This window comes from Colobus angolensis, unplaced genomic scaffold (assembly GCF_000951035.1).
Source record: "Colobus angolensis palliatus isolate OR3802 unplaced genomic scaffold, Cang.pa_1.0 Scaffold177, whole genome shotgun sequence".
In the NCBI taxonomy this organism is placed as follows: domain Eukaryota; kingdom Metazoa; phylum Chordata; class Mammalia; order Primates; family Cercopithecidae; genus Colobus; species Colobus angolensis.
The window spans coordinates 1,176,398-1,195,364 of record NW_012114899.1 but is presented as its reverse complement, the minus strand read 5'-3'; the positions used below and the strand labels follow the sequence as shown (position 1 = coordinate 1,195,364).

General features: G+C 38.4%; 1 protein-coding gene across 1 annotated transcript in view; it reads right to left on the bottom strand.

Moving 5' to 3' along the window:
- Positions 1 to 2,127: 2,127 nt before the first annotated feature.
- SGMS1 (sphingomyelin synthase 1) overlaps positions 2,128 to 18,967 on the bottom strand; it is a 152,263-nt gene continuing 135,423 nt past the window's right edge. Inside the window, exons 6-8 of the mRNA XM_011938752.1 lie at positions 7,780 to 7,933; positions 4,506 to 4,672; positions 2,128 to 3,850 (exon numbers count right to left, since the gene is read on the bottom strand). Of these exons, the coding sequence (XP_011794142.1) occupies positions 3,671 to 3,850; positions 4,506 to 4,672; positions 7,780 to 7,933 (501 nt within the window). The 3' untranslated portion in view covers positions 2,128 to 3,670. The remainder of the gene's footprint in view (positions 3,851 to 4,505; positions 4,673 to 7,779; positions 7,934 to 18,967) is intronic.

The following is an 18,967-nucleotide window of genomic DNA, read 5'->3' as shown; positions in this document are numbered from 1 at the left end:
CTAAGAGATAAAATAGAATCATAAATTGTTCAAAACTAAAGGAAGACAGAAAAAGGAAGGGATGAAGAGGGGACAAATGCAACAAACAGAAAAGAGTTACAAACATGGTCGATATTCATTCAGTTATATCAACTATCACCTTAAATGTGAAAGGTCATTTAATTTCCTTCTGACCTGCACCGTAAACTAGGAGATGGGTAAGTATTTTAAGGTGCTGATAAGCAGAATACCAAGTCAACAGCTTTGACTTGTGCAAATTGTTTCTCGATCCCAGAGAGAGAGAAAAAACAAAGGATGTCAATATCTAGTGATCCAAACAGCATATTGTTTTCTAATAAATTCAGAAATCTAGTTGACTTTTTGTATATTGGTGGTCAAATTAAGGTTGGCATGCATTTTCATTGTATGAGGTATTATGAGATTTATCAAATTGATCAAAATTTGGCATGTGCTTGGGATACAAATAAAACATATACCAATTAGGAAATCAGTCAAATTTTCCTCTCACACCTTATGGTGTAAATTTCTTGCTCCTCAGTCCACAGTAAGAGTATGCTTTACCACCACAGGCATAGGTTTCTCTCACTGCAGACTCTTACTGAAAAGTTTATGCAAGCTCACAGTATTGGTCGGGGAGGGTGGAAACTTGGGTTCCAATAGGATTTTTGCCAGTTACCAGTTGCATGCCCTTGGGCAGGTTATTTAATATATCTGAGTCACTTTGGTCTATCTGTAAAATGGGAACAATAATTACATTTTGTGGTTGTGTGAGGGTTAACTAACACATATAAAATGTCTAACTTGTTAAGTGAGCCAAGAAAAGACATTGAGAAAGCACATGTCCTTATACAGGCAATCCTTACCAAGTGTACTACAATTCTCTAGAATACAATGAGCTTTCTCCTTGTCCTTCCTGGGATTTGCACACTAGAGACCCAGAAGATGTCAGTTCATGAATCAGTGTAGTCAGCCATGAAGAACAATCAGCAGTGGATTTTGTGATACATATGTGGCATGTAAACTCATAACAATAAATTTTTATATAATTATTTCTAGTTTTTTAGGGAGAAAAGATCCTATTTTTAGTAAGTGCCAATATATCATTTCCACTTAATTTACTTTCCCTTCCATATGGCAGCAGTCAATAGTCAAAGTTAGTGAAAGGCTGTAACAGTTAAATAAAGACCTATCCAAGGGTTTGGCTCTATTTGCCTAAAGAGGCCACCACATTTCCCCTGTCTGATACACAAGTTTAAAGCCCCACACAGGAAAAGTTTTACTGGTTTTCCCTTTTTTTTTTTTTTTTTTTTCCCCCCAGAGATGGTTTCATTCTTTTGCTGGAGCTGGAGTGCAGTGGTATGGTCATGGCTCACTGCAGCTTCTGCCTCCCAGGCTCAAGTGATCCTCCTACCTGTCTCCTAAGAGGCTGGGACCACAGGTGTGCATCACCATGCTGGGTGGGTTAATTTTTGTATTTTTTGTAGAAACAGGGTTTCATATTGATCAGGCTGGTCTTAATCTCCTGGGTTCAAGTGATCAGCCCACCTCGGCTTCCCAAAGTGCCGGAATTACAGGCGTGAGCCACCACACCTGGCCTCTGGTTTTATATTTCTAGCCTCCTTGACACATCCTTTATCAAAGAGACATCTCTACTGTTGACATTTTCCTTTGGTCACCACATCAGAAATAATAATAACCTTTTTTCTTTGTGAATAGTTCTTTTCCATTACCACTGGTTATCATAGTACTATTACTCTATTTCTCACTTTGGATTTACTTTTCCTTTCTATCTACACTGGAGAAGCTATATTACTGCCAGGTATAGGAAGAAAAAAAACAACTTGGTTGAAAATTAGAGAATGCAAAATGTTAGTAAACATTGTTCTAAAGTTTGAATTTAAATTATATGTGACTCTTTTTATATATTAAAAAACTCTGTAGAATTTACTGAAGATTGGAATATATTTTAAGGAATCCCAAGAAAAAAAAAATCCAGATAATTATTAAAAGTTCCATGTCAAGCAGAAACACTCCATGAAGAAATTCTGAAACTGATTTTCTATCTTGCTTTAATGACTTCATTTATGACTTCTATGGAGAATGTGAACACAGTAGAAATAACAGCCATTTATTTTAAGTATCAGTTTTTATTAAAAAGTGCATTTTGATTAATTTATGATCTAGGTAAGCTGTAAGATACCAGTATACTCTCTGGAATAATAACTTTACAAAGATTTAAAACAAACAAAATTTTAAAAGCCTTTTTATTTCCTTCACCATTATTGTTTTACAATACAAATATCACCTTGTGAATACACAAAAAAATCCTACGGGAGATAATTCTGCTGCACGTAAAATACAGAATGGATATATATACTTCTTCATTCTTAAAAAACTATTTTGTTCTCCACATTGGCAAGTATAGAATAGAATACTTCCCCAAACATACGTATGTTAGGAGTAAAACTTAAGAGTTACATGCAGTTTCTGCACAAATATCTTTTAAAGAAATAGATCTCTTTTTTGTTGTTCACCAACAAAATTGTCATGAGAGTATGGATGACTAATTCATAGCTTTCAAGTTTTAGGTAAGTGATCATTTTCAAAACTCTCTTTAAGAAAAGATATTCATGGCTGTTTTCATTGAGTAGTTAAAATCGAACTACCAAATAGACGATAAAATAATTTAAGTGGTACATGTCATTACTACCTGATCACAATATGTGAACAGGCTCTGACTCTAATTAACAACCTCATTATTTAAGTCACTGCAATTTTAAAACCATAAGCAGTCTTCTGATTCAATTTAGCTATAAATGCAAAATTTAGTAGTGTATACATATATTTATATTTTCATGGAATACTTTATTTTAAATAAAAACATTTAAGATTGCCTACTGACCATACAATCAAGACAAGAAAGGCACTAGAAACATAGACAAATTTCTCTCCCAAGTTGCATTTTTAAATTTTAACTCTCTTCTCTCTGACATGTTAAAAATCTTTAAATTTGGTTTTCATAACATCATTTTGAAAAATAAAGTTAGGAAATACTTAGAAAATCACTTTATAACAGAATCATTTTTTTTGCACTTTTTGAAACACTGTCTTTGCTGATTTTACAAAACCCAAAGTTACCAAACCTTTCTGTGTCTATCATTTTTATTTGAATATCGGTGCAACAGGTAGAAAGATTTCAGAATCAAACCCCATTCAGGTACTTAGAAACCTTCATAGAGACATTTGCTAGAAAATGGCTTACAGCCCAATCTTTGGGGCAAGAGATATGAAAAGTATGTTTTCCCAAGAAAATAATACGCTTTATTTCCAGATGTGACTGGAAAGACCAGAACTTATGATATAAAAGCTTACATTTATGCTGTTGCATCATATACAAAGGAACACGGTGGTTGCGGGTTATGTAAATCCCAAACTTATGAACAGGAAATGTGTACAGTGCATGATAGGTTAAATTTTTCTTTATTGTTGTCCAACGTAGGTCCTTTGGAGAGAAAAAAAGATCACAGTGCTGACCAGGTAACTCAATAGGTTAAGTCAAGGTAACCATTGAAAGATAATAGGAATAGGGAGGTGTTTATTTTATGGCATCTTCTCTCATGGAGTTCTTAGCACTTCGGACAATTTGTCTTTTCCCAACTTTGTACAGCTGTTATGTGTCATTCACCAGCCGGCTGTATTTAACTTGCCTACTGAGGTGGACTACTGGCCAGGGGAAAGGCCAATGGTAAGATCGAGGTACAATTCCTTGGACATTCTTTTCAAAGTACTGAAATGGCCTGTACCACCACACCCTGGCCAGGAGGTTCATCTGGGAAGCTTCCTTTAGCACCTAGGATAACAAAGAAACATAAACACATTTCTTACAATCTTTCACTTTAAGTTCAAATACTTGCCATGCTAAAATTCCCAAAGGATCCCATATCTACCCTGCATGTCCACCCACATATCCCAGCTTCTCTCTGTCATCACCATTCTACACTCCACACTCATCTACAAACTGAGCCACATTCTCAGTAGAAAAACAACGCCAATTCTGGGAGGGCAAGGAGAACTTATGGCTCACTGATCTCTTGCATACAAATAAATACCTCAGTTAGCTTTTTAGGTATTCCTCTTCTATGCTAAAATATTAACACTTAATTAAATGTTAAGTATTAAGCTTGTGATGTGCCCAGAGTAGCGAGAAGAGGGTAGGAAAGTGAATCAAACAAGGAGGGACACAAGCTTAGAAAATATTTTTCATTTTTAATGGACAATGAAAGTGTGCTACTTATTCTAGAAGGAATTCCTTATACCGTTATATTAATGAACTTTTTATTCTTAATTCTGAAGAGAATCAGTGTCACAAAACACAATACAATCTTAGTTGATTACCTCTTAAGAAAGAGAAACTTAAGCCATCCATGGGTTCTTTGCACCCTGCCCAAGCCAGCAACACCAAGCCAGAAGCAATAGAAGCTAAAATCAAAAGGCGAGAAACTCACTTGCTGATTGGCCATAGTGTGATACCACCAGAAGAGTCTCGTGGTGATGTAATATGCCACCACCACGTCCACAGTGTAGTGGTCATGCGCTAAGAGAATACAGAAGATTCCAACTACGCTGAGAAGCCAGCAAATCCAGTGATACCACCAGAGTCGTCGAGGGGAATCTGAAAGGGAGAGAGATTTGCAACAGTCCCATTATTCAAATGACATTAAGGGCACTCAACTATGCCTCTACTAATGCTTCTGAATCCAATTACCTTGAGTCTTCCCTTCTGAAAACAGATCTAGTGAATCTAAGGGCTTTCATTTATCTGTAACCAAGGTTAGAACAGAAACTGCTTTTTATGATGTGATTATACTAGTGATAGTAATTCATATTTGGTTCTTGATTCATACAATCATAAATAGTGTTTAAAAGATGAGTCTAATCAGATAAGGACAGGTTAATGCACCATGCTTCATTTTTAAAAACTGTCCATTGACATTTAAATTTACCTCTAGTTAATTTGGGGTTGATGCTCTATATAAAAATCAATACCTTTTGGTCCATACAGCCTAATACAAGGACTAAGCAGTCATAATTGATTTAACTGTACTGCTTTCCAAGTTTTGCAACCATACACTAATCTGAAAGTCTTTGAGATTTTCATTTCTCAAATACAAGCAGAAAAGCATCCAGATGCCTGGGAATTCTAGTTCAAATGCCTTCTCAAAGGCTGAATTGTGTCAGATAAATACTTGTCTGTACCTCCATTTGGGAAATTACCTGAGAAAAACATCAAAATTTCTATTAGCGCAGGCCTTTCTACCTTGGATTCTCAATTGTGGGATTCAGAGGCTCTGCAATGTTAGGCAAAATGTTGTTTGAATATGATCTACACTCTCCACACCAGCATGAGCAGTTCAGGCTTTTATTGGATTCTCAAGGGGTCCAAGAACCAGTCATTCATTCAACCAATATTCACTGAGTCTCTTACATGCCAGAGACAGGCAATGCTCTAGGTACCTGGATCAATGAATAAAAAAGGCAAGAAGCCTGCCTTTGTGGGAAGATCCCTTCCTAGTGGGGAAGAGAGATAAGAGACAATACTTATAATAAATAATTTACACATTATGTTAGGTGTTAAAGGCTGTGGAAAAATAATAAAGTTGAGCTGGATAAGGGGGATCAGAAGTATAGGGAGTGAAGCGCAGTTTGTAATTTTAAATGGAGCAGTCAGGGTAGGAATATTCTAGTTATATTAGTATTTGATACCTTGACAATACAAAAATAAGAAACAGCTACCATTCAATCTCTGTGTGACTCTATAAGTATCCATATATGCCATCTAATTTTAATTTTCATAAACTTTTTCCCACCCCATGAAGCAGATGTGAATATTTCATTCTAAACATGAGGAAACTAAGACTTAGGTTAAAGTTTCTTCCCAGGGTCATAGAGCTAGTAAGTGATAGCACCAAGGCCTCTGCCTCTCAATGTGACACGCTGCCTTATTGTCAAGATGGATAAGGCTTGACCCCATTAAAGAATTTCACGTATCAGGCAGCAGGAGCCAGGAATCCCTCCGCCAGGGCTGCTGACATCTGGCCTATGTGATTCCCACTGTCCACATCCAGTTACATCCCAGTCCAAGGGCTAGATTATGCCCTGACGATTCTGAATAGATCTTGCTAGAATTCACTGTATCTGCTCACATACTAAGTATAAGCATTGGAACTTCTATTCTCCCCTTTCTACCTCAGTGCCCTGAAGTGCATCTCTCTCCTCTTCCTGTATTTCCTTATCTTAGTTTTTCAAGAACAAAACTAGGTTTCGGCCCAGTCTGCTACCTGTTTTCTCTACCCCATAATCCATCCTGTTATCTGCTGACTCTCTTTATTAATGTCTTGAAGTATCTGCCACTTCTCTCCATCCCTGATGCCATCAGGCTAGTTTCCTTTGTTACTGCAGCAATCTCCTAACTTTTCTCCCGGTCTCCAGTTTTGCCCCCCATCCAGTCCATCCTGCAAGCTGCTGCAAGAGTGATTTTTCTCTCTTCAAAGACAAATGACACTGCCCCACTGGTTACAACTCCTCAATGGGCACCCGATCTCCATCAGCTGAGAGTCCAGACCCTCTTCTCATGGCTTAAGCACCCTCTGTGATCTAGTTCCCACTTACCTGTCCGTTCTCATTATTATCCCTACTCTGAATTCCAACCACTTAAACTCCCACAGAGTACCACATGCTCCCAAGACACCTCCAAAAGGCAAAGCATCTCCCTCCTCTGTGATACCACAGCAGCCTGGTTCTACCCATTGCTCTTCACGGAAACCCTCTGCATAATGCTTATCAGACTGTTTCTAACAATGTGATATTGAGGATAATAAAATTTTCTGTAAGTAGAGAAATGAATAAAAATGTGTAGTTCATTTCTAGCACTGTAATATTAATAGCAATTAAAGTGAATGGACCAAAATCTCATATCTCAAAAACATAATCTGAGGGTAAATAGTGGCAGAAGAATATAAATGGCATCATGCCATTTATGTATATACATTTTAAAAACCACAAAACAATAATACATAAGTACAAAAAAATGGATGGAAATGATATAGGAAAGGAATGAAAAGGCTTTAATCATATATTAACATTTCATTTCCTTTCTAAAAGGGTTACCTGAATTAAATATGACAAAATGCTAATATATATTAAATCTGAGCCATGTATGCGGTATCTATAATATTATTTTGTGATTTCACAATAAAATATTTTAAGTGCATTTCTTAAGGGAAATGTCCCATTCAGTATCTGACTCAGCCCTGAGCCCACAGCCTTGTTGAGGACAGGGATGAGTCTGACTTATCACTGTAGCCTCAGGCATGTAGCATAGTGCCAAGTGCTGAAAAAATAGTTGCTGCATCAACACATAATCTACCATCACCCAGTCAGGCTCGATCCTGGATTTCTGTGTCCCTTTGAGATTTCCATCTGGCTCCTTATAGCAGCTGTATAACTGGCTCATAACACACCCTGCAGGCTGTGCTTGGAACTCCCTCCACCCCAGTACTACAGATGACACTCCAGGACACCTCCTCCTCAAGAAGACCGGTTCTGTCCTTCCACATATTTCCCTGGGTGACAGTTGCATGGTGATGCGATGAAGCTGCAACCCTCCTGAAGCCTCCAGTCTTGCTTCAGCAGATTTTCCAGAAAACGAGCTTTACCAGAGGACCAGAGTTCATGAAAAATGGCAGGTGAGGAATTACAATGGAAGTCTTTTAGACTTACACTCTTTGATAAATAAGTAGGTGAGTGTTAGCATGACCGTGTGGCCGCTGTACAGATAGTCCCCACACATGTTGTGAGAGCCAGTGATAGACAAGCCACCTCCAGCAATGAGCTTCATTATTCTCCGCAGTTGGGCTTCCCAGTCTCCAAAAAGCTGGCAGAAAAGAAGAAAAAGAAGATTCATTACAAGCCCACATGAAAATATGCTAAGATTACTATTCATATCCAGAATTAAGCTTATATTAAGACACATAAAATCCCCACCATGAAGTTTGCCCACTCAGCGTTTACCATTCCAAGAGTAGCCCTTGGGGGGAAAAAATGGTCCTACAGATGAATCATGTGGCTTCAGGACTTTTCAAAGTTAGCACTTTTTAAAGCACATGTCAGTAGATGTTTACCCAGTTTTTCAAAAATTACAATGATAGAGAAACACTACTTCTATCTGACTGACTGAATAATTGCTTTAGTATAACTATCATTTAGGGAAAAGAAAATTTAAATCTATAGTCTAGGAAAAATTTAAAGATGTATGATTACCATGGTTGGCCTAGAAGACAACTGTCCTACTAACTTGGCTAAAGGTTGGGGTAGTCAAACAGATGAATATTTTTGGTATGTGGATGTTCAGGGATCATGTTGAAACAAAGGATGTGCCTTTAATCTTCTCAAATTACTTGGGGAGCACTGGATAATTTTCCAGATTATAAATTAATTTACCTATCTATGATACAAGTCTGTGCTCAACACCAGAGTAATAAATAGCTTCAACAATTCATTCAATGCAACCTTTATTTGCTCTGTCAAGTAAAATGTGTGACTGTCTATATTTTCTGCTTGTCAGTACTCTTATAAATTCTGGTTGTCCAATTTAGTTACCATGATCCCTTTTCAATATTTAACTGATAATAATCCAGCTTTGGGAAACATGTTTTATTGTAATTTCCTTCAAAAAAATTATCAAGACTTCTGATTAAGGATGGAAGGATGATATGTCAGTGAAGTGTGGGAAATTTAAAAAAAAAAAAAAAGGTAGATTGAGCACACCACACAGGACATAAATTTCCAAATCCAAAGTGATCACTGAATGCCCAACATAATGGAAGAAAACAGACCTACAGATCAAGACTCAGCATCATAGGATTTCAGAATCTGGGGACTAAGAAGAGACTCCAAAGCCTCCAGAGATTAAAAACAAGCTTTATATGAAAGATCATTAGAATAAGACTCTTCAAAAGCCATACTGAAAAACAGAAAGCTTTGAGAAAATGCCTTTAGATTCTGCGGGGAAACAATTTCCCACTTAGAATTCTGTACCCAGCCATATTACCACTAAGCATAAACTAAAGGATAAACTAAGGATAAATTAAAGCCTTTTTCATATATACATGATTTTAAAATATTTATCACTTATATACTCTTTTCCAGGAATCACAGAGGGTACAGTCTCGATAGTAAGGGAGTAAACATGGAGAAAAGAAGAAACAGGACTCACTAGGATGCCAATAAAGGAGAGATGAAGGACTGCACAGTAGCTCACAAGTTTGGGCTGGAAAGCAAGCAGTCAGAATGCTCTGGAGAGATGTCATCACGGAGATGAACCCAACAGAATACCCAATGCCTCTGGCTATATCAAGAGGAGTTTCATAACTTGGGGGTAAGTGCAAAGAAAACTACTAAAGCTAAAAACCAAGGCAATTACTAACTCTACAGGAAACAAAATGTTGTGCAGAGAAGGAAAGTAATTCTAGGAAACTACATGTCTTGGCCATGAATAGCATTTACAGAACTGGAATAATGTAAGTACTGCATATTGAGCTAAACAAAGGACAAAGAACTGCACAGCAAAGACAGGACAGGAAGCCTGAACGTGTGTAGTGGAGATGGGGTCAGAGAGTAGGGATCATGAAGGAGGAGTCACAGAAGGACACTAAAGCTTTGCCTTCTACAGCAGAAGTCAGTAACAGAGAATGCCTATATTCAAAAATTACAGAGTAGCAATATCTCATGTCATGTGGAGACACAAAAGTAAACACATTTAAAAAATCTAAAAAAAAGAGTGAATGACATAGAGTTAAATAACGCAAAGTTCAGCTAGAAGAGTTGAAGCAGAATAGGAAAAGGTACTGTTGGGGTCAGGACCAGGAGACTATTGTTTTTTCACATCAAGTTGTGTAGAACCATTTTATTTTTTAAATTGCATACCTGTATAAACATGATACATTTTTTTTAAAGTTTCAAATTAAAAGTTTGGTCTAGTTCTGTTATAACAATGGATAAAATGTAGAAGAAAATTATGGCAAAAAAGCTTGGGTATTTCTTCCTTTTACAGTATTTCATAATGCCCTTCTAACTCCCTCTGTGTTTTAAAAATGATAAATCATATCCTTGAGACAGCATCACCCATAATTTGTCCTCTCATTTGAGCATGAAAATCTTTGTGGAGAAACCATGTGTTTGGGCAGAAGGGAGAAATTATCAAGTAAACCTGGCACTGAGGAAAAAAGCAAAAATTTAATGCTGTATTTCTCACAGGTGCCCTTAAAGCCCCTAAGCTTCCTTTTAAAAATATCTTCCTATGTTTATCAAACTTCTGCAAAGGGAAAACCTCTTTAAGTTTAGTGGGAAATAGAAAAAGAGAAAGAAAATGTTAAATTATGTTTAAAAAAAGCAAACAAAATACAAGACAAATTACAAAACAGTTGCAGCAGAAACAAGTTAGTATCTGTATTGTTTACACAGCACAGAGAAGTCAAGTCAAGTAAGATCAACTTAGGAAACAAAATTTATCAAAGGACAAGGGATGTGACCAGTTAGAGGCATAAACTCTGTCAAACAAATATAAATAAAAATGAACATAACAGGAGCTCATTTTCACTGTTGAATTAGCAAAGCTTAAAAGGAAAAAGAGTGAGCCAACGGTGAGGCAAGCACAGGCAGAGCGAGGCTTGTTTAAATGGAGGGGATGGGGGGAAGCAGTGGCTGTCTCCGAAGTAGTGCAGGGGAAGAGCTGGCTGCGAAACAGATACCTGGGGGTAAAATCACAGCTCTTCGAACGATTTGCTGTGTGACCTCTTACAGCTGAACCATTCTAAGCCTCGAATGAGGCTCAGATATAAAGAATGTATTTATTATCACTGGCAAAATCTGAGAAAATAATCATCAATAGTTTATCAGCAATTTAAATAGTCATAACTTCTGACCCAGTTACATTGCTTCTAGGAGTCTACTCCAAAGAAATAATACCAAATATGAAGAAAAGTTCTATGTGCAAAAATATCCCACCATCACACTAATTACAAAAGCAACAGGCTGGGAGTGATGGCTCATTTCTGTAATCTCAGCACTGTGGGAGAGTCGCTTGAAGCCAGGAGTTTGGGACCAGTCTGGGCAACATAGCGAGACTGTCTCTACAAAAAATTTAAAAGTAAGCTGGGTGTGGTGGCATGTGCCTGTAGTCCCAGCTACTTGGGAGGCTAAGGCAGGAGGATCCTTTGAGCCTAGGAGTTCAAGGATATAGTGAGCTATAATCATACCACTGCACTCCAGCCTGGGCAACAGAGTGAGACCCTGTCTCTAAAAAAAAAAGCAACAAACTGGAAACAACCTAAATGGCAACTGTTAAATAACTATTCAAAACCTGGTCTTTCCGGGGACAGTATTGGCAAGATGGGGTGCCTGCTGTAAATGCATTCTCAGGTCCCAAGGTAGACCAGTGAACCAGAATCTAAGGTAATTTAAATGCACATTAAGATTTGAGAAGCCCTGAATCAGGCTATAGCTACTTACCAAATTATTTAAAAGTAAGTTTACAGTGACTGTATAGTAAGTTTAGATTATAAGCATATTTCTCTATTAGGAGAAAAAACACGAAACACAATGTTTGGTATAACTATAACTGTTTTACAAACACTATGCGCAGAAAAAGTCTAGAATGTAACATATTAAATGTTAACAGGGTTAGCATAGAAATTGGTAGGATTTCTTCCAGTCTGTCCTGGTGTGGCTTCCCTTCCTCTCCTCTGGCCAGAAAGAAAGGGATTCCCTTGGAGCTCTGTCTGTACCCAGAGTGCGATTCTGGGATGCGCACTGCCTTTGAATCCAGGCAGGAAATGTGAATGGAAAAAAGAAAAGAACAAAACGAAACAGGAAACTCTGGACTGGGTCTTTCATATCTTGCATTTTGGTTTCCTTCCTCCATCTGCCCACTATCATTTGCTTTTGATTCCTCAAATAGCTGATCCATATATTCTGCCCAGTGTTTTTTGGCTGCATTCAGTGTGAAAGAAAGATGGAGTGTGCTTACTCTATTATAACTGGAATTGCAACCTTGCCTATCAGTAGCTTTGGAATGTCTATTTTTGAAAGCAGAGATAATTTAAGGGAGACATAAAAACTTTCAGTGGATACTACAAAGCTGTGACAAGAAAGTCTCATATCTCTACCACTTTGTGCATTATGGTTTCCCAGGGTCACAGAAAACCAATAACCAGTAAAAACAGGCAATATTCTTCAAATTCTAATGAACTATCAAGAAATTAGGCGAACTGGCCAAATCACTCACACAATACCAAAGCATAGAAAGAAAGAGCAGAAGGAAGAGGGAAAGGCTTCTGAATGAGACACACTGTCAAGTACATTTAGAACCAGTGAGCCCTTGGTTATGAAAGACACAGGTTTCCCCAGTATTTTTTCAGTGCTAACACAATGTACTGATGACAGTCTGTTTGCCATCGTTCAGTCTGCAGATGGCCTAGGGCACTGGCTTTTTCTAACTACATTTGCAGAGCAAGGGTACTGACTGCACTTCAGCCCTACTAGGAGGAAGGGGGTAACCTAGAACTAAAACCCATCAAATAATGCTGCACAAATCAATGGCTTTCATAGCTTTGACGGCTTTGGTATAGCTTTGTTGAAGACCTGAAAGTGAGTACTAAGGACTAGAAATGCTATTTAAAATAAGCATTGACAATGGCCAATGCTGCAGCTTAGAGCAGCCCAGGCAAGTCAGCAAGGCAGACCCTATCTACTGTAGGCCTCCAGTGTTGGAGCCGAGACTGGAATCCAAGTCCTCTGACTATTTAAATGTGCTATTTACAAAACTATATGCTGCCTTGTGCAAGCTTGGCCCTCACAAGCTTGGATACACCAGGAACTCAATACATATAAAGGAACTTTTCCTTCAGCAGCCTAGGTACATTGCAGAGGTAATATTCCAACTACCATGAACAGCCAGACATTTTCTCAAAAGTCCCTCCCGACCTCCCTCCCTCCCTCCCTCCCTGCCTCCATCCCTCCCTCCCTCCTATTAAGACAAATTATTTTGTTTTGTTCCCAAAGATCAGTCTTCCTCTAGAACAGAAAATTCATTATCATCCACAAAATGCAAAAAGGCTGCTGTTAAACACTCAGACCAAAGACCAAATCCAATACAGGGATCAAGTAACAGGATCAGGATGAGGATTGGTGGAATCCTCATCAGTCTGCATCTTCAGCAGTCTGCAACTGAGAAACACACATTACACGCTGTGGTCTCCCTCAACATCAACTTCCCAAGTGGCCCAAAACAGCAAAACTATGCCACTTCCCAAATTTCCACTGGCATGTAACAGCCCTCCTAACCATGACACTTAGAACCAGTGAGTGAGCCTTTGGCTATGAAAAAAGAAGTTTCCGCAAGTATTTTTCAACTCTAACACCATGTGCTGATGAATAGAAAATTCATTTCATCCATGAAATGCCAAAAATGCTGCTCTTAAACCCTCGAAGACCAGATCTGATAAAGGAATCAAGCAGCGGAATTAATGTAAGTTATGGAATGTCCTTTAGCCTGACTTTGTAGTCCCCACCGGGAAGGTAATGTGTTTGAAAGTGTGATGAATGCTTTAGATTTCAAAGCAGCAATGAAGAGGCTCAAAGCTGCCTTTTACAATTTCTCCTGCCTTATTTTACTGTTGGTCAGTAAAAACAGGACTTGTAGGGTAGTTTAATAAAATAAAATAATATCTTTTGTTTGTACAGAGATTCCAACATTTTAGCAGTGTTTTCCCATCAACTACCTCACTGTATCCTCACAAGCTTGTCAATTGGTGAGTGCAGATGTTACTATGCCCATTTAAGAGAGTGGCTTACCGACCAGTACCAAGGTCACACAGAGTGACTCAGGTGGGTTCAGAGCCCAAATGTCTTACCTCTGAGCTAAACGATCTTGCCTTTAGGTCCCTGGAAAAAGCCTGCTATTGTTGCAAACACCTTTCCAAATGACAAGGACAATGCCCAAGGCTGGACAATTTCTCCAGGTTTACTTTTTGTTGTTCTTGTTGTTGTTCTAATGAAATTTAACCAATTTTACGTATGTCATTTATACACAGTTGAATAGCTAAAACAACATTTATTCACTATTCACTAACTACCTATTTTTCCGTAAGTACAGTTTTTATTTAAATCAAGCTCCTCTGTCTCTATAAAAGTTCTTTTTTTTTTTTTGAGACAGAGTCTCGCTCTCTTGCCCAGGCTGGAGTGCAATGGCACAATCTCGGCTCACTGCAACCTCCGCCTCCTGGGTTCAAGCGATTCTCCTGCCTCGGCCTCCCAAGTAGCTGGGATTATAGGTGCATGCTGCCACACCCAGCTAATTTTTTGTATTTTAGTAGAGACGGGGTTTCACCGTGTTGCCCGGGCTGGTCTCGAACTCCTGAGCTCAGGAAATCCACCCACCTTGGCCTCCCAAAGTGCTGGGATTATAGGCGTGAGCCACCTTTCCCGGACTATAAAAGTTATTTCTATGGAATTCTTTCACAAACAAATTGCAAATTTTCTGCCTTCTCTCTTCTTAAACAAAACATTCTCAATTGATTTTAACTTTCCTTGCTTTATATTGTGCTATACTGGTCTCCAAGCTCACTTTTATAGGAACAACAAGGAGCATGAATCCAACTTCCAACTGCAGTTTTGGGCTACCATGCAGGTGGCTCTAGACAAACCATTTTGCCATCCTAGCCTCAGTTTTCTCACCTGTAAAATGGCAAGAACATTTTCTCAACCTCAGCCTCCGCCCACCAAAGCCAGACAATGTTTATAAAAGTGATTGCTAAAATATAAAGTGTTATACAAATTTTAGGCAGCATTACTTAATAATCCAAGTTAGGTTCATCTTTTGGGGGGTTCTTAAGGGAGAACTCAATGCCTAACAGCCAGCAAGTGAAATATATAGATGATTTTCCTTAAATCCAGATCCCTGCAGGACACTCACTGGTGGCCATGTCTTCATCACTCAAGAGACTATGTGTTCTCTATACATACGGTAATCACTCCACTCCTGGAAAGATGTGGTTTTTACCCACAAATATTATGCCTACCGGCCAGGCGCAGTGGCTCACGCCTGTAATCCCAGCGCTTTGGGAGGCCGAGGCGGGCGGATCACAAGGTCAAGAGATCGAGACCATGGTTAAACCCCGTCCTTACTAAAAATACAAAAAATTAGCCGGGCACGGTGGTGGGCGCCTGTAGTCCCAGCTACTCAGGAGGCTGAGGCGGGAGAATGGCGTGAACCCGGGAGGTGGAGCTTGCAGTGAGCCGAGATCGCGCCACTGCACTCCAGCCTGGGCGACAGAGCAAGACTCCGTCTCAAAAAAAAAAAAAAAAAAAAAAAAATTATGCCTACCACAACTGATCTAAAGTACAAGAGATTTCACTCCTCTTAGAATTCATATATACAACTTTTAAAATAGACTTTTCCCTTTACTCAGCTATGAAGACTCTGGCTGTCTGCATTTCTCCATTCTCAAATGAACTCATCAATTCCTATACTAAGCAGACTTATGTTTGGGGTAGGGGGTGTCTCTAAGCAATTATCAGCAATAAAACACTAATCTCCTACCAGCCCCTCCTACCCCCAGCAAAAAAAAAAAAAAACCTTTTAATTTTGTTGTAGTCTCTAAACAGAAGACTTATCAAAGGCTTCATAAAATCTTAAATATAGGTCAGGTATGGATTTCTATTGCCCATATTCTTATTTGTCACATTAAAGAAATCCAGCATTTCAGTCAGGCAAGATTTCCCTTTAACAAAATCACATCTCCTTTTGTTAGGAGTGTTGGAGGATCCTTCAGTCTACCAGGTTAGGAAGTGAGATTTGCCCAAAAAAAAAAAAAAAGATTGCCCTTGGCTTTTTAGTTTGAAAAATTATAAATATGAAAAAGTAGCAAGTGAACACCTGTACACTTGTAGACACTTCATTGTGGCTCATTAATTATCAACAATGTATCACATTTTCTTCTTCTTTCTCTCACTTTTTTTCCTGGGTCCTTTGAGAAGAAGTTGAATAAATTAAAACACCTCACATCTAAATACAATAACAAGGATATTCGCTTCTAAAATCACACTCATGAAATTTAACAATTTATAATACTGCCATACTTAAAAAACAGTCCATATTCAAACTACTCGATAGTGTCAACAACGTCCTTTAGAGCTTCTTTTCCCCAGTCTAGGTTCCAATCAGAGAATACACATTGAGTTTACTTGTCCTGCCCTGATTTCTTCTTAGTCTACTACAATTTATCAGTCTTTTTTTCCTCATGACACTGAAAAGCCCAATCCAGTTTCTTTATAGAATAGTGCTTGATTTGGTTCTATCTGAATGTTGCCTTCTGTTTAAATCCAGCTTAAACATTGTTGCCAGGAATATTCCCGAGATGATGCTGTATCCCTCTCAGTGCATCACATTCAGAAGCACCTGATGTCATTTGTCCTTCTATGGGTTTGATTACTTGACTATGGGAGTGTCTACCGTATTTCTCCATTAAATACATACCTTTGCCCCTTTATAATTAATAAACAATCTGTTATTTTTTAAAATTATGTAAATATTATGATCGCCAACCTTTTACACAAGGGCCTTAGCATCCAGTGATGATTCTAAATTATAATTCTTGAATTATTACTGTATTGGTTGCAAAATAGTAATTTTTTATTTCTAAAATTTCTCTTATTAGTTTTATGATTAGTAACTATATATTAGTTATTTAGAGTCACACATGGTCAGCTCTGAGGCTTTTTAGAATTCCCCAGTAAAAGCTTTCTGACCCTGGTTACCTCTTCATACCAGATGGCTTCAGCCATTTGGATCATCTTTCTCACCTTCCCAATGCCTCCCAAACATGTCCTGCTTTGCCCTTCCTCATCTGTAATTCAGAAATCCATGCAGAAGCATCATCCATCTCCCTCACTTGAGTACCAAGAACAGAGACCTGGCTAGTCTTCTTGCCTTTGCCATTTAGTACCTATGAGATATTAGGCTGGTCACATAACTCTGAATCAACTGCAATTTTCTACCACTCAATGTTATAAGAATTAAATAAAAACACAACATTTAAATTAATATCTGGCACAAAACAGGTGCATATAATTTGACACTATATAAGTCTACTTCCCTCCGTTCCTCCCAAACACCCTACTATCTCTATCAATGGAGAGAGATGTTTCTAAAGACAGATGTGATCAAATAATATCCTTGCTAAAACTTTTCCTGGCTTCCTATTGCCGATAGATAGAGCCGCAACTCCTTAGTTGGGTGTCAAGGCCCTTTAAAATCTGCGCACAAGATTGACTGCCTGTCTGGAGTCATCTCTGGCCACTTGCTTCGTAAGATCCCATTTCCAGATACATCTAACTTCACCTTATTCCCCAATTCTCTTTCATACACGTTTCCTCCACCTGGAAAACCTTTCCTCCCTCCATTTCCATTTGGCAAACTCCGACTCCTCCTTTGAGATTGGGCTCAGAGGCACATCCACAGGGCAGCTCATGCTCCCAGCAGAGGTGCCTCCGGTGTCTGTGCACCCATGGCAACTGGCTCCGCAAGTCTACTACAGGGAGTCAGAGGGGGATCTGGGGGTTACACTGTCTCTTTCACAGCTTCTGGATGCCCAGAGGGAAAAGGCGCTTGTCTTACATTTTGTGTGTCCTCAAAATTTACCTGTATGCCCACATAAGGCAGGTTCTCTAGAAACGTTTGCTCAGGAAATAAGCAACCTTCTTGACTATCAAATGAAATCACATCAACAATCTGCCTGCCTCACATTCTGGGAAAGTGGTGTCTTCCTTTTAGTAAGAAAGCCTTTTGAAAGGCTAGAGTTTATAAAATAATGTAAAAATTCATACATCAAATGTTAAATATAAGGAGACATGAATAACACATGCATAGACAGCACCATCAGAAGTATGTAAAAAATGCATAGATAAGGAACTAATATACTGAATTGTTAATAGTAGATAGGGTCATGAGTGGTTTTTTAAACCTTCTTCTTTTTGTAGTCTTTCAATATATCTACAAAGAATGTATAGTTTATTTAAAATGAAAACTTCACTTAATGACAGCAATTATTTAGTACATTGCTATCTTTAATTACTGAAAAAGGAAAAGAATAGTAGCAATGAGAGAAAAGGAAAAGCAAAGAATAGATTTAGGATGTGAAAGGTTACTGGAAAGTATATGCAAGAAGTAGCAAAAAAAAGAATTGAGAACAAATGAAAAGGAAATTTTTAATAACAATCAGAAACTGGAAGACAAGCAGAAAATTATGCAAAATCAAGCATTGACAATTTAAGTTGCACACCATCCAACAGGATGGCAGAAAGTTATTTTGGTAATAGAACACAAGCCATATCCTGAAATACTGATAAGGTTAGTAGGAGTTAATCAAAATATCAAACTTTGTCAGTGTGGAAGGCACCTGGAATACTCTGCTACCCAGGAAAGTAAGAAAGAACTGAAGAAGGCCGTAACATCCTAAAGAGCAATGAGTCTGTTGCCTTTTAAGACTGAACTTGTGCCAGCATAGGGACCTGTTAGGCTGATGGTTGTGACATTACAGCTCAGCAGCAAGTCAAAGGAGGTGGTTTCATCTTTCGAATCTGTGCATTGCTGACAGTGGCAGAGAAGAATATGAAGGCTGTTCTGCTATTGCATTTGTATTATATTGTTCCACTGAGCAATTAACCTCAGATGCCTCCCAGACATAACCCTGTCCAAAAGTGGGCTGTGTTCACTTACGTCTGAGGCAAAAATTAAAACAAAACAAAACAAAGCAAAACATGTTTTTCAAGTTCAAGAGAATCATTTCACTGAAAACTCCATATTGGATTAATGCACTAGCCAGCTGAGTGTCCCTGTCTTAATGTAATC